This window comes from Callithrix jacchus, chromosome 13, assembly GCF_049354715.1.
Source record: "Callithrix jacchus isolate 240 chromosome 13, calJac240_pri, whole genome shotgun sequence".
NCBI lineage: Eukaryota > Metazoa > Chordata > Mammalia > Primates > Cebidae > Callithrix > Callithrix jacchus.
The window spans coordinates 94,362,873-94,379,000 of record NC_133514.1 but is presented as its reverse complement, the minus strand read 5'-3'; the positions used below and the strand labels follow the sequence as shown (position 1 = coordinate 94,379,000).

Genomic DNA, 16,128 nt, shown 5'->3' with positions numbered 1-16,128 from the left:
TGATTAGATAATTAGGTGGAATTCATTTTAAGAACTTCTCTCAGATAATTGTGAAAATTGAGGTTCTTGGACTAGCAGAAAGACCATAGATTTTAAGTCAAACTAGATTTACCTCTGGCTCTGCCACTTGCTAGTTGTGTGAAAAACTCTAAACCTTACCCATAATCAGATGTTCAGCTTAAAAGGTGCATTCTGTGATTTGTCTTTATAAATATTATTGAAGTAGATGTTGATTCTTATGAAATGTTTTCTTTCTAACAGGTTGTAAAATTAAAGCACTGAGAGCTAAGACAAACACGTATATCAAGACTCCTGTTCGTGGTGAAGAGCCCATTTTTGTTGTCACTGGAAGAAAAGAAGATGTTGCCATGGCCAAAAGAGAGATCCTCTCAGCTGCAGAACACTTCTCCATGATTCGTGCATCTCGAAACAAAAACGGACCTGCCCTGGGAGGATTGTCATGTAGTCCTAATCTGCCTGGTCAAACCACCGTGCAAGTCAGGGTCCCTTATCGTGTGGTAGGATTAGTGGTTGGACCCAAAGGAGCAACTATTAAAAGAATTCAGCAGCAGACCCACACCTACATAGTAACTCCAAGCAGAGATAAGGAACCTGTCTTTGAAGTGACAGGGATGCCTGAAAATGTTGACCGAGCACGGGAAGAAATAGAAATGCATATTGCCATGCGTACAGGAAACTATATAGAGCTCAATGAAGAGAATGATTTCCATTACAATGGTACCGATGTAAGCTTTGAAGGTGGCACTCTTGGCTCTGCGTGGCTCTCCTCCAATCCTGTTCCCCCTAGCCGTGCAAGAATGATATCCAATTACAGAAATGATAGTTCCAGTTCTCTAGGAAGCGGCTCCACAGATTCCTACTTCGGAAGCAATAGGCTGGCTGACTTTAGTCCAACAAGCCCATTTAGCACAGGAAACTTCTGGTTTGGAGATACACTACCGTCTGTAGGCTCAGAAGATCTTACAGTTGACTCTCCTGCCTTTGACTCTTTACCAACATCTGCTCAAACTATCTGGACTCCGTTTGAACCAGTTAACCCACTCTCTGGCTTTGGGAGTGATCCTTCTGGTAACATGAAGACTCAGCGCAGAGGAAGTCAGCCATCAACTCCTCGTCTGTCTCCTACATTTCCTGAGAGCATAGAACACCCACTTGCTCGGAGGGTTAGGAGCGACCCACCTAGTACAGGCAACCATGTTGGCCTTCCAATATACATCCCTGCTTTTTCTAATGGTACCAATAGTTACTCCTCTTCCAATGGTGGTTCCACCTCTAGCTCACCTCCAGAATCAAGACGAAAGCATGACTGTGTGATTTGCTTTGAGAATGAGGTTATTGCTGCCCTAGTTCCATGTGGCCACAACCTCTTCTGCATGGAATGTGCCAACAAGATCTGTGAAAAGAGAACGCCATCATGTCCAGTTTGCCAGACAGCTGTTACTCAGGCAATCCAAATTCACTCTTAACTATATATATATTACATAAATACTATATCTCTATATGGACTCGTAAAGGCATGGGTATAATGGTACCCCCCAGTAAACTTCCTAAAGAATTCTTATGACTGTTATCAGGCTTTATTGGGATTAGGCTAAAGTTGTTAGTAAACTTATAAAAGGCTGCTATGGTAACACTAAACCTAAGTGGTCTCTTGTCTATTAGTTTGGTTTGAATTATTAATACTATCCTGTAGACCCAGAGACATAGCTTATATAAGATTGCTAAAGCTGAAGTTCAACTTGGCTGAGTGAAGATAATCATAGGTTGTGTGAGCCTATGAGAAAAGTGTATACATTTAAGATTTCAAAACAATGGGTCCCAAAGCCTAACCACTTTAAGAGTTTATGGGAGGGTACTTGGCATTACAGACGACTCATACACTTCCAGTGCTGCCTTCTTTACACTGCCAGTTTTGACAAAACAGGTTTGTTTGTTTGTTATTTTACAACAACTTATGCCTAATTCTGCAGGATTGCAAATAACTTTTTAATGCATTGTGATTACTTATTGGTAATAATAGGGCTGGTGGCAGTTTACTAGATCACTTGTTATAATTTGGGACAAAAACTGCTACATCGACTTCATCTCGCCCAGAGTGCTCAAGGCTGGTGTGATCAGTGGATCAGGAATGCAGTTGTGAATTCCTGCCCATTGCCTCTCTTGATGAATGTGGAAATGGCCACCTGGGTTTTCCCGTATCAGGAAGGGCTTTGGGATGGCACCTATATTTGCTAATAATTGAGGATGCGAACATTCCATTCATTAGTCTGATCGAGCTGTTAATTTTTAGACTATAGATCAAAATGTGAAACATTTTATGTTCAATCCATATTTGTCTTGCACATTATAAATATATTTTTATTTTTTAGTAATTTAGGGGAGGGAGGAGGGAGAAAGGGATAATGATGCCCTTGGCATAATTCACAAAAGCAGCTGTGACAACCTCCAATCAGTTTACTTCATTTCCAAACTATTTCCAATCACAAGGAAAGATTTCTTTAAAATACACTTGTACATTTCACCTGTGGATGTCTATAACTTCATCCTCAGTATGTTCCCAAATCTGTGCTGGCATCGAAAGGACAAAACATTATACTGGTGGATTTTTCTACTAATTATTTTTTGAAGCATTATTTTCCCAACACAAAAGAGCTTTTTTTCTCAGTATAATGAAAATTGAAATCCTATGTGTATTCAATAGTAAATAGACAAATTTTATTTTTTATTTCCACTTGAAGAGTTACATTTCGTATAAAAGTTTACAAATAACGGTTTTTATTTTGATTTTTTCAGTATAAAAAAAGTTGCCTTGATGGCATATTATGATGTAAATGCTAATTGCTTGTAGGATAGTAAATGTCAGTATTGAAACTTAATCTCTAGCTGCCGTCTTGTAGATATGAACGAATGTTCACCAAGCATGTATTTTGTATTTTGTTGCATTGTACACTGCAACTAATAAGCCAAGGAATCGACATATATTAGGTGCGTGTACTGTTTCTAAAAACCACAAACTAAGAATGATAAATTATCAATATAGTTTAGTATTTGCTAATTTTACTACACTCTTTTGTTATGTATATGTAGGGAAGTCATAGGGATTATAAATTCAATTTGAGTAAAATTTAAAACCATATATTTTATGATAAAGGGCCTTTAACTTAAGATGGCCAAAGCACTGATATTATATATTTGCTGTAAAGAGAATTATAAGAGTTTTATTTTTCTGATATTAAAAGTTACTTAATAAAGACTTGTTTCCATTAACTTGAATGTATTCTCCTTGGTGTTTTTCATGTAATCATTAGCAGTTTAGAAGATTAGTTATTTAACTAAATTTAAAATTTCCTTTTATAGACTCTCTGTTTCCCAGCCAGCTATCTGTGCTCACTCTTGTAGTTATTTTGTGTGTGTGTATGTTCTTGGTTTTGAATGTGTCGCTTATGTTCCTGTCCAAGTTTACTTTTTCTTTAAATGAGTGTTACATTATAGTAAATTGGAGATTTGGCTGGTCATAGATTTAGTTGCATGTTTACGTAGTTGACCACAAACTACTACTGATCTAATTGTAAATAGTAAATGACTTTTTTTATACATTGTTACTTGAAATCCTGAATTCAACCTAAATTCTACTTGGTTTGCATCCTTTGTTTATGGACTTTTGTCTTTTTATCACCAAATCTATAAAAAAGATTCTTTTCTAATACAAAAGCACCAGTTTACCTTTCAGGTAAAAGTACCTCTGAAATGTTGACAAAAATATTTCTCCATTTATGGTATTCATTTGATACAGATTGGAATAAACAATTGCCATTTTTTTTAAGCAAGATTAAAGACATTTCTAAGAAAGATCATTTTAAAGAAACTAAAATTCTATATTTTTTTTTTGAGACAGAGTCTTGCTCTGTCACTCGGTCTGGAGTACCGTGGCACTGTCCCGGCTCACTACAGCCTCTACCCTTCAGGTTCAAGCAGTTCTCCTCCCTTAGTCTCCTGAGTAGCTGGGATTACAGGAGCATGCCACCACGCCCAGCTAATAATCTGTATTTGTAGTAGAGATGGGGTTTCACCATATTGGCCATGCTGGTCTCAGAACTCCTGACCTGAAGTGATCCGCCCACCTTGGCTTCCCAAAGTGCTGGGATTACAAGGCGTGAGCCACCTCGCCTCACCTCTATTCTTAACACTTAGAGGTATCACATATCTATACCAAGGCTTCATTGTGGATTTTGGACAAATTCTTAGACTGTGGTAGACTTGCAACATAGATTCAATGATGGGCAAGATCATCATTTTAGAATTGGGCAGAATTACTTTGTCAACTTTAGGATTAGGCTCCAGAAGTATTAACAGTCTAATTATTCGAGTATATTTATTACAGTATTTGTACAATTACTGTTTAGACTGGATGACTTGTGAAATGAATTAACTTTTACCTAATGCAAGGTCAAGATCTTTCAGGGGCCCTTGAAAATAATCTCTCTTTTAGAAGCTTTCCTTGTCTTGGAGTAAGCCAAAACTTGTCTGGAACTAATGTTAGCAAAACTGATAAGTACTTACTCTGGTTCTAAGTCTGGATCTGCCATTCCCTGTGTCCCTGTGTTAATTTTCTTGCTTACCGAAATATTGGGGAAGAGAGGCTTCGGGAACTCTGGACCCTGTGTTACAGGAAATAGCCACACCACACTGAATAATCTGCAATGTGAATAACCAAGAATTAGGCAAACCTATTGGGAGACCTTTACATTTTTCCATTTTCACAACCTGGACAGACAAATGCTAAGCTGCAAACATTAGGTTTGGCTAGCTGCTCAGTTACTGTAGTGTTCTATAATTCTTCACAGCTCTCCCTGGGATCTTAAAATCCAAGTGGACCAATGAAGGAAATTTAGTGTGTCACCTTTTAGAATACATCCGATTTTTCAGTCATTTCCTACACTTTATAAATCCTGGTCATTTCTCCTAGAAACTTATGGGCTAGCCCTACAAAGGTGTCAAGGCATGGGAGCGGCAGAATTTCATTTTAGTCTCCAACTTGGGCTTCCATTTCACGTTTCCTTATTTTTTGGCATCGTTAGAGGGCATTTAATCCTATTTTTGCAGATTAGTATTTTGAATCTCATTTTCCTTATTTGTAAAATGGAAATAATTGCCTCTAAGAACTACATGAAACCTAAGTCTGAAACTAAGGCATAGACATGCTTGCTGTGCAGTACCTAATTTACTTTCATAGGTAGCATCTTCCTGTTCTGACTCTTTTAAAAATCCAACATGACCCTGAAAAATACTATTGAAGTGCTCTGGAAAGCAGTGTGTAAAGTAAAAGTGAACAGCTTTTGGGGTTTAGAACACTATCTTTACTTGTATTACCCAGATAGTACAAAGGGAACTCAGGTACTTAGTTTTACTTAACCTTTACCATAGCCCTAGGGGTGAAAGTATTATCTCCATTTTGCAGAGGAAGCTAAGGCTTAAGAGTAAAAATTAGTAAAGAGTAAAAGAAAAAAAAGAAAAGGCTTAAGGTAAAAATTCCCAAGTCTAAAGGCATTTTCAGAAGATTCCATGGAAAATGCCTTAGTTGCTTGCAAATGTGAGCATTTTTCGTTTAACTCTGGTTCTCTAATTCCAGGGCGTGCCAATCAAAATATTTCAGTCGCCATTTTTAATACGATAGGATTAACTCATATCCTCAGACTGTCATGACCATGAAGGGCACAGATAATTGTTACAGAATTGATTTGTGGACTCAATGGGCACTTGCCTTGCCAAGCAAATGAAATGTCAAAATCAGCCAAAGCTGTGGTGGAGTCATTTTTACTTAGTTTGTTTCATCTTTGACGCCATAGCCTGAGCAGATAGTGGCCCAGCCAGATAACTCTGTTAGACTTTCTGAAGGACTGGTCTTTTTTTCTAGAATAATGCAAAGCCATTTACTTAAGTGTTTGTAGTCTCTGACTATGTAGTTTGCCTTGTCCTAGAAAGAAAAAACAATGCGGGTGGACCTCATATTTTACTACTATGTGATGCTTTTTTTTCTTCCTGGACCACCATGCCCAGCATTGGTGCTAATTTTGTATTTTTAATAGAGAAAGACAGGGTTTCACCGTGCTGGCCAGGCCGGTCTGGAACTCCTGACCTCAAGTGGCCTGAACCACATTTCAGCCTGTAGCTTCTTTTCCATTCTGGCCTCCATTTTCTATTGCTTTTTCGCATCTTAACAAAAAGCTATTTAAATCAGTCCACTGACCTATGAGTCTTCATTCTGAACCCAGTGTCTCCTACCCCTAACTTACAGCTTCTAAAAGTGTACCAAATTGAGAAGAGGGTTGGTTCTGCTTCCAGGGATGGTTGCAGGTGTTTAAAGTAGCTGCCAGATCCCACACTTAAAAGCCTGTTTCCTACCCACCTCCCCTTGTCTGGGTGGCCTAACCTCAGTTTCTCCCTTTAGATTAGGGGTTCTCAACCTTAGTACTATAGACATTTTGGGCTGGATAATTTGTTGCAGGTATGGGGCTGTCCTGTGCGTTGTGGGGTGTTTACCAGCATCCCTGGCCTCCCCACTAGCTGTCAATAGTACACACACATGCGCATACAGTTGTGACCATCAAAAATGCCTTCTGACATTGAAAGCCACACCCTCATTAGCCAGTCCACTTAAGCAAGTTCTAGGTTGAGTACTTGAGTTAAGCATGCTCCTAAATGTTTTATCTACAATGACATTTAATCCTTAAACTCTAAGGAGTAAATAGAGTAGTTTAAGTAGTACCCCCTCCTACAGATGAGAGCCCCATCTCAGAGATGAATGAATTTGCCCAGGGTCACACAATGACATTCAGCTGGGGAGTGGCATTCTGATGTGCACGTTCTTCACCCCTGCGGTGTGCTGCTTCCTTACCCCCAGCAGCTTCCGTTGCGGTTGAAATGCCACCGTCAGGGTTCCTAAGCCTGAGGACCACTTTACAAAGCTGTCTCTTGCACTTCCCAGATTCTCTCTAGAGATCTTGCTGCCAGGCAGCCAGAGCAATGTGCCCTGAGGGCCTGCTTTACAGTCACCCAGACCTGGGTCTGCTGCACTTCCCACCTCACAGTCTCCCTTTCCTGGAAGCCCCATCAGGTTGCCTCAGATTCTGTTTGATGAAAGATAGGTTGCACGTGGAACACACAAGAATTAAGCTGCCTGAATCCATTTTCTTAGGCTTCAAGTAAGATTTTACTTGAAAACTTAGGATGCCTGCACCTTTCTAGGAAGTCCCATTTTTCTGTGGTTTTCCCATTTGACCCTTCTTCCAGGAAGGAACCAGAGGACTTCAGAACCAACACCTTCAGGCCTTAGAAAGGGTTGTAGGGATGCTGTCTTGCAGGGCTTTGAGAGACTCTTCTTGGCTTAGTCCTGAAAGGGCTTAGAGGGACATCCTTAGTTTACCCCATTAATAAGGTAGAAAGACACCTAAAGTATGAGTCCTGGGTCCTCTGCCAGATCTGGCTCCAGTCTCTAAGGGTGTGCTAAGGGCAGTGCTAAGACCGTTTGGAGCTAACCCCAGTGGACCTCTGTAGGGCTTTGGTGTCACCTGGTTTGATCCAGCAAAGCTCCACAATGGATTTGTCACTCCATCTAAAAAATAAAAAAGCTCTCTAAATGCACAGTTTATATTAACAATGATAAAGTCCCCTGGGTGGGAAATATTTCATTCATAAAAAAAAAAAACCTGCCCCTTCTGTGTTGTTCATAGTAATTGGACTGCCCTGGCCACTCAAGTATTTGTTACTCTACATTACTGAGCAGATAAAACATGCAGGTGACACTGTGCTAGGGGCTAACATATAATATCCTGTTACTTGGGGGGCCAGCCTTTCCCCTTAGCAGATATAATACAGCATAGGACTTTTTTAGGGTGGACTTGATCCCACACCAGTGCTTCCATGAGATGTCCTGTGCTTTGACACCCTAGAGGCCTTAAGATGGACTTCAACCTCTAAACTATTTCACTGGGTTCTAGAGGAGGACACTCCATTCCGACTAGCTGACACGAGAGGGCACCTGAGGTATGGCACTGCAAAAATGGGAGGTAGGTTGGCAAACAGCCCAGGATGTGGGCTGGCCACATGGAGGTGTCAGCATGCAGGGCATCCAGCCCAGCCCAGCCCATTCCCTGGGTGAGTTTAGACTAGACAGAACCTCCGTGCTATTTCAGAAGAGAGGGAACTAGCAGACAAAAAATGTATTGATTCTGAGACTGACCAGGGAGAAACGTCAGAGAAAAAAGGGGACTATCAGCCCAGCAGTCTAGATACTTAACTGGAGGGTTCAACACAGACAGCAACTTGGCCAGATAAGACGTATGGCCAGGGATGGAGTGCTGGCAAGGACAGGGTGATGACCTTCTGCCAGGGCCAACTGGACCTGGCCAAGCAGGCAGGCGGAGCTCTGGAGGTGGTGGCTGAAAACTCTGGGCCCGGATGGATCCTCAGGAAGTGCTTCCACCCCCTCCTCATCCCCAGGCCCTTCCCAGGCCTCTCAGCTGCCATCCAGCCACCCTCCTCCATTGTTCCCTCCCACTAACATTCATCAGCTGGGTGCAGCATTCGGCCTGGGGAAACAGACACATAAAAAGGACTCTGTCCTCAGCTAGCTGGGTCCTTCCCTCCCACTCAGCTCTCCCCTGGGGTTTAGGAAACAGGACTTCAATGCATTCTTCTGATGCTGATTGAATTCCTTCCTTCTGGGCAGCTTTGTGTGCCCTTGGCAAGAAATGGGAAAGGGAGCAGGAAGGGTTTAAAATAACACACAACTGGCCAGTTTGCACACCAACATAGGCTAGCTGTTACAAACCCAAAAATCCAGGTGATGCAATTTGTTCCAACCGTCTTTGGCATGGGCTGTAGTGTGGGTTTGCATTTTTAAGAGCAACAAAAATAAACACACCAAGTGCAAATTCTGTTTCTGTTGCATGCTTTGGGGCCATTGCAGGGTGTGGTTGCAGTTCAGACTGCAACTTGCTTTGGTGTCCTAATAAAATGTGGTTGTCATCCATTCTTGGCCACACCTCCCTCAGATGACTTGTAGGCATCAGGTGTTGTTGGAATCAGCAACTTCCAGAAACCAGAAACTGAGACTTCCATAAACGGAAGCCACTTCCGGGCATGGTATTTAAAGACATGTTAGACAGCTTTTAGAAACGGCCACCACAGACCGAAGTCCCTGATTGCAAATAAATACTTTTAACACAAAGCATGTCACTCATGGAGAGTCCCTCCTTAGACATTTGAGAGGGTCAGCGTCATGATTTCAGAGCATTTATTTACAAAGAACGTTTTAAATCACTTTATTAGTTACTATGTCTGTCATAACCAGGAAAGAACAGCCAGCAGTCCTGGGACGTCGGTACTGGGCCATCCACTACATTCACTGGGTTCACTCAGTAGCGGCGGAGTAACTCAGGATTGTGCCTAGACAAAATAAATATACAGGTCAGGGACTTTCTGGGAATGACTGTGTCAGCTGCACAAAAGCCAAGGGTCTGCAGTAGACTTCGGGTCAAGCCAAGGGTTTTGAGGAGCGTAGGGTCACGACACCTATAGACATTTTGTGTCCCTTCTTTGAAAGGAAGAAAGGCCAGGCATGGTGGCCCACTGCTGTGATCCCAACAGTTTAAGAGGCTGAGGCAGATGGATGTCTTGAGCCCAGGTGTTTGAGACCAGCCTGGGCAACATGGCAAACCTCATCTCTACAAAACATACAAACATTCGCCAGACATGGTGGCGCATGCCTGTAGTCTCAGCTACTTGTGGGGCTGAGGCAAGAGGATTGCTGGAGCTTGGGAGGTAGAGGTAGAGGCTCGTGCCACTGCACTCCAGCCTGGGTGACAAAGGAAGACCCTATCTCAAAAAATTTTTTTTAAAAAAAAGGGACTAAATATCAGATGTTTCAGATAATCAAAAACAGAAAGAAATATCAGATACCACCTTTTCAGAATGCTCTAGAATTGCCTAATCTTTTTTTTTTCCTCCTAATCTTTGATTTGAATGACTTTTTTTAGGTCTAAAGCATTTCACAGCTATTGTCTTCTTTTTTTTTCTTTTCTTTTTGGTGCCTTATCTACTGGTAATTGTCTTCCTTTTCAAGGGCAGGAGGGGAGATTTTGGGTAAGGAAAGTGGCTGGGACATGAAAAGCCTTTTTGCTCAAAATCACGTTCATTAGTTGAAGGTGGAATTGGAAAGCAGGATTCCTACTGTCTAGTCAAATTTCTGTTTGACATCCTGCTGCCTCTCTGTTACTTGGCTCTAATTTTCCTCATATTCTCCCCTAGAAGGTCAGCCTGTCATACATAAATGCCTGAAATTCCACCATTAGAGCTTCATCTGTTTTGCTTACGGCATGAATGTGAATTAAATTGCAACTCCTAGAAGGAAAGTATCTTTAACTCAGGCATCAGCCAACCTTTTCTGCAAAGGGCCAGATAGTATTTTAGGTTTTGCAGGCCATACAGTCTGTCGCAAGTATGCAACCTGCCTTTGTAGCACGAAAGCAGCCATAGACCATACAAGTGAATGAAACATCACTGATGGACACTGACATTTGAGTTTCATATGATTTCCACATGTCACAAAATATTCTTCTACTGAGTTTTCTTCAAGCATTTAAAAATGCAAAAACCATTCTTTGTTCATGGGCTGTGGGGCGCGTTGGTACAAAGGCGGTGGCTTACTAACCCTTGCTCTAAGGTATCCTTGGTCATTGGCTGTGCTTTGGGGGTAAAGGTTCTATTGAAAAGATTGGGTGAGAAAACTGAGTGAACAGGAAGGCACCAAGCACCCTAAGCAGGAGGTGGAAAGAGTAGACAGGTCACCACCATCTGCAGTGTGACCACTGCTGTCCTGAAGCTGTACCTTGAGCCCATCTATAAGGCAGCAGCTGCCCACTGGACCATCTGTGCAGCCACTGCATTTGGGGCTCTCATTGGAACCATTCGGACCCACTGTCCAGCTGAGGATATAAGCCAGATGTTCCTACACATTGCAGCCCAGCTGCTCCAATCTTCAGCTCCTTTCCCCCAACTCCCCCATCTGTCTGTTAGGATCTTTGCCTCATCATAAAGAGGCTGAAAGGTCATTGTTCTGTGTTGTTGTTACATGTGAGGATTTTGTTTCTGTTTGAAAGTATAAAAACCATTCGAGGAGGAGGCTGTTGCTAGAGACTGCCACGTGGTAGACACCGGGCATAAGGTGCTATCCTCTTGAAAACACTCCCTCTTATATCTCATTTGGTTCTCCTGGGCAGAGTAAATAAAAAGATGCAATTACCACCATTTTACATATGGAGAAACTAAGGCTCAGAAGCTAAGAGGCAGAGCAGGGTAACAGGGTTTGCATCCAGGCCTGACCCCAAAGCCCTGATTTCCAAAGCTTGCAGTGCCCTGGGATGACTCCAGCGGGTCAGGTGTGCAGAGAACAGCTCCTGTAGAGCCCAGCATCCTCCCACCCTCCCACCTGGATAAAAAGCGGCCGAGCACTCATGGCCCAAAAAGGCTGGCCACCCCCTGCAGCCTCAGACTCCCCCTGGTCTCACTATGGGCCCTTCAACCTGGCAGTTCCTCCGTGGTCTTCTGCCACTTTGCCTGGGGTGGAGAAGGGCTTCCATCCACTGGCAGTGCCCACTGACTGCCTCATTCTCACCTCACCCAGCAGCTCAGTCTCCAGGGAGGTCTGACAGAGCCTCAAGGCCCTACTGCATGAATAACTCTCCCAGAGAAGCTTCTGTTCTTAGGTATTTACTAGCTTATTGTCTGACATGCTGTCAGCACTCAGTGTACATTCACTGCCTGAATGAATGAATGAATTAATCTTCAGGTGCCCCAGAAATCCCATGGTAAGATTCCCTGAGCTTAGCTCAATGGCATAACTCATAGGGTTTTTTAGGATTTAGAATTGAGTCCAGTTGGATGAGCCTATAGTAAGGACGTAAGGGAGCGTCCACTGGGCCTCGCTCTTCACACACGTTCACTTCATCCTCATGGCCATCTGCAGTCAGCACCCTCATCACCCTATTTTACAGAGCAAGGGACTGGGGCTCAGTGACATTGAGGAACTCACTCAAGGTCACCCAAGTGGCCAGTGGTGGGGTGAGGGTTGGACCCTCTGAGGCCTGTTGTCTCCACACAGTTCTTACAGTTCTTAATGGCCCTTTATAGGCACTAACTCACGCAGATAAAGGAGGCTCCAGAATTACCCCTAAAGGCAAATGGTACATGAGACGTGCTAAAAAGGAGGGAGCTCAGAGGCTCCCCCGTACCAGCCCCAGCCAGTAGCACCAGGCACAGGCCGGCTATGCTGAAACTTTGCAGAGCTGCACAGAGCTTGCTCCCTTCTCCCTGCAGCCTGCAGGCTAGAAGCTGGAATTCCAAGGCCAACATGGGCAGGTCCAGAAACCTGGTATCACAACAGGCCTTTCTGCAGAAGCGAGTGGCCTGGATGTGCATGGATATGACTTGGCCCAATCTGAAGGACACTGACTCTCGCGGCCTGTGCCGTGCAGGAAATCCTGTCATTAATGTCACATCCCTTGGTGTGCACTGCTTCTGGTTTTCAGGAATCCCTTATAAAAATGCATATTTAAAAAATAAAGAGGCCGGATGTGGTGGCTCATGCCTGTAATCCCAGCATTTTGGGAGGCTAAGGCAGGTGGATCACTTGAGGTCAGGATTTCAAGACCAGCCTGGCCAACATGGTAAAACCCCATCTCTACTGAAAATATAAAAATTAGTCAGGCATGGCTGCACAGTTCTGTAATCCCAGCTACTCAGGAGGCTGAGGCAGGAGAATCGTTTAAACCCAGGAGGCAGAGGTTTCAGTGAGTCGAGCAACAGAGTGAGACTCTATCTCAAAAAAATAAAGGAAAATGGATGCATGTGGGGGAGGGAGTCCTGGGGCAGCAGCGGATGGAGAAGGTCCTGATATCTACTTGGCAACTTTGCTCTAGCAGGCACATGGCCTCTGTACCAGGCCTTCCTCACACCCACCAGGATGTGGACTCAGCCTCCCAAGACCTGCCCTATAAAGGATGATGGCAGCATGCAGGGCCAGAGGAACAGGGTGGGCTGCACCCCACACAGCTCACCACTTCGTTCTCGTAGGTCTCCCCAGTGCTTTCTCACTGGCCACAGCTTCCTCCTCCTTCCTTTCTGCAGCAGCCTCCCACTCCCCAGCTCCTGCTACCAGCTCCTCCACACTTACACGCCCACAACCAGTGCTGAGCCCAGCAGACAAGAGCCTTCTGCTACCAAGACCCACCCTTCTTAGAAGGCACCAAAAGAATTGGAAATAACAAAGTCTTTTTTCTTGAGATTTGAGATCAAAAGCTAGCAAGTGGCTGTACAGGGAATCCAGCTCAGCTCTCCCTGACATCAGAGCCTGAGGCTTCCAAGCCTGTGCCCTTGGCAGTGAGGCTGGTAGGTGGGATCACAAACCCTTGCTCTTCCCCATCCCTGCTCGCCATTTGATAACACTACTTCTAGTTTCTAGAGGCAGTTGCAAAGCCATGTTTAAGGAGTCCGGCACTGAGGGTGAATTTCAGGCATATGGCAGGCTGTGGGGAGAGATCATCAGTCTTCAGGTGAGAGCCTGGTCTCCACCTGTGAGGAAGGTTGACAAGGGCAGTGGTGGCCTCATTGCCTTCAGCTTGCCTTCATTCAGGTTGTGATCATTTCTGTAGACTGGTGGTACCCAGACCATCAGCCATCAGCATCACCTAAGAACTTGTTAGAAATACAAATTTCTAACAGCAGAGCCGTGGACAGTTTGCCTGGTCTGTTAGGGCCTCAGGCCTGGACTCATGCCACCATCATGTCCCACTACCTGCACACCCCTCCAAAACATGTCTCTGTCCATCAGGAATCTGGCCAATGACACCAGGTCTGCAAATGGACAGGATGGATTTGGTTATGATGGTCCTACAGGAGATGTTTATGTTCTACTTGATTTCCACACTCGCCATCCGAGAGGATTTGCTTATGTTCGGTTTGAGGAAGTTGGTGATGCTGAAGCTGCTTTACATAATCTGGACAGGAAATAAATTTGTGGACATCAAGTTGAAATACAGTTTGCACAGGGTGGGTCAGAAGACACCAAATCAGATGAAAGCTCAGGAACAGAGGAATGCGTACAGTTCTTCACGCCATGATGGTTACAACAGATACAGAAGTTCTAGAAGCCAAAGTTATGAAAGGAGATCAAGTAGTCAGTGTTTTGATTACAATTATAGAAGATCTTACAGTCCTAGAAATCGACCAACTGGAAAACCACGGAGTAGCAGAAGCCATTCCAACAGTGGTGGATTCAAACACCAAAATCCATCTTTTTCAAGATCTACATCTAATTCAAGGCAGCCCAAGGAAGAAATGAAGGCTAGGTCTGCATCTCACACTAAAACTAGAGGCACTTCTAAAACAGATTCCAGGCTGGGTGCAGTGACACACCTTTAATCCCAGCAGTTTGGGAGGCTGAGGCTGGAGGATCACTTGAGCTCAGGAGCTTGAGACCAGCCTGGGCAACATGGCAAAACACCATCTCTACAAAAAATATAAAAACTGGCCAGGCATGGTGGTGCATGCCTGTAGTCCCAGTTATTGGGGGTCTGAGGTGGGAGTATTGCTTGAGCCCAGGAGATCCAGGCTACAGTGAGCCGAGATCACACCACTGCACTCCAGCCTGGGTGACAAAGTTAGACACTGTCTCACAAAGGAAAAAAAATCAGGAATACAATGTAATGACGCTTTAAAAACACTGTACCAGGCAATGGTTATAATTCTAATGATATGCTGTGGAGAAGCGGCTTTTAAGAGTCCACTTTGTCTAACGTTATTGGTAGCCACCAATTTGTGGTGTGTCTGTATATTTTTGTAAAGATTCTTTTTTTCATGTTTGAAGTTTGTGGTTAAAAGATGTTGGTTGACCATAATTTGCAACATTATCTTTTTTTTTAAAATAGGTTCTTGCTCTGTCACCCAGGCTGGAGTGCAGTGATGCAATCACAGGGCATTGCAACCTCTAATTCTTGGGCTCAAGTGATCCTCCCACCACAACCTCTCAAGTAGCTTGACTACAGGAGCACACCACCATTCTTGGCTCATTTAAAAATGTTTTGTAGAGATGGGGTCTCACCATGTCGCCCACGCTGGTCTCAAAATCCTGGGCTCAGGCAAATCTCCCGCTTTGGCTTTCCAAAGTGTTGGGATTATAGGTGGGAGCCACCATGCCTGGCCTAACATTGTCTTATTAAAAATAAACTTTCATATTCTTATTTGGTAGAACTGTGAACTTAGAAATGTAGCTTCCTAATAAGATAGAATGATACAAAAGTGAAGTTGTAGCCACAGCAAAACACTACTGCTCAGACACATTCAGGTTCAGGGTGGGCCTGTATGTCTTGACAAGGTGTCTAGGCCTGTGATAATTGTTTGTCATGCAATGGGGAATAGTTCTTTTGGTAACCCCACTGTTTTAGGGAATGATGCCAACTGAATTATGCAGTATTTTCAGGGAGATTGAGTTTTGACTGAAACCTGGAGTCTTCACTGCTTCTTTTGGTTTCTATGAAGGTTCAGACATAGAAAACATGAGAAAATGTTACCTTAAAATTTGAGCAGGTCAGTGATGGCAGAAATAATTTTAAGAGGAAAAGAATGTTCCTATGCAGTTATTCTAAAATGTAAGGAGCACTATTGACCATAATATTGCTTTGTTTTCATACTGCTGTTAGAAGCAAGTATATTGTTTCAAAGTAGGCTTTGTGTGCATATGTAAAAGTACTGAATTTTAGGCCATGCACAGTGGCTCACAGCTGTAATTCCAGCACTTTGGGAGGCCAAAGTGGGTAGATCACCTGAGGTCAGGAGTTCAAGACCAGCCTGGCCAATTTGGTGAAACCCTGTCTCTACTAAAAATACAAAAATTAGCAGGCATGAGAGTACATGCCTATAATCCCAGCTACTCGGGAGGTTGAGGCAGGAGAATCACTTGAACTCAGAAGGCAGAGGTTGCAGTGAGCTGAGATCACACCACTGCACTCCAGCCTGGGTGACAGAGTGAGACTTCCTCTTAAAAAAAAGTAA

At 43.6% G+C, this 16,128-nt stretch overlaps 1 protein-coding gene and 1 pseudogene across 2 annotated transcripts in view; both read left to right on the top strand.

The window, feature by feature from the left end:
- MEX3C (mex-3 RNA binding family member C) overlaps positions 1-3,294 on the top strand; it is a 22,040-nt gene extending 18,746 nt beyond the window's left edge. The window contains exon 2 of the mRNA XM_002757244.7: positions 262-3,294. Within this exon, the coding sequence (XP_002757290.4) occupies positions 262-1,487 (1,226 nt within the window). The 3' untranslated portion in view covers positions 1,488-3,294. The remainder of the gene's footprint in view (positions 1-261) is intronic.
- LOC128929486 (serine/arginine-rich splicing factor 10 pseudogene) lies at positions 1,697-16,128 on the top strand (annotated as a pseudogene). The gene has a single exon (XR_013525908.1). The product of XR_013525908.1 is annotated as a serine/arginine-rich splicing factor 10 pseudogene (transcript).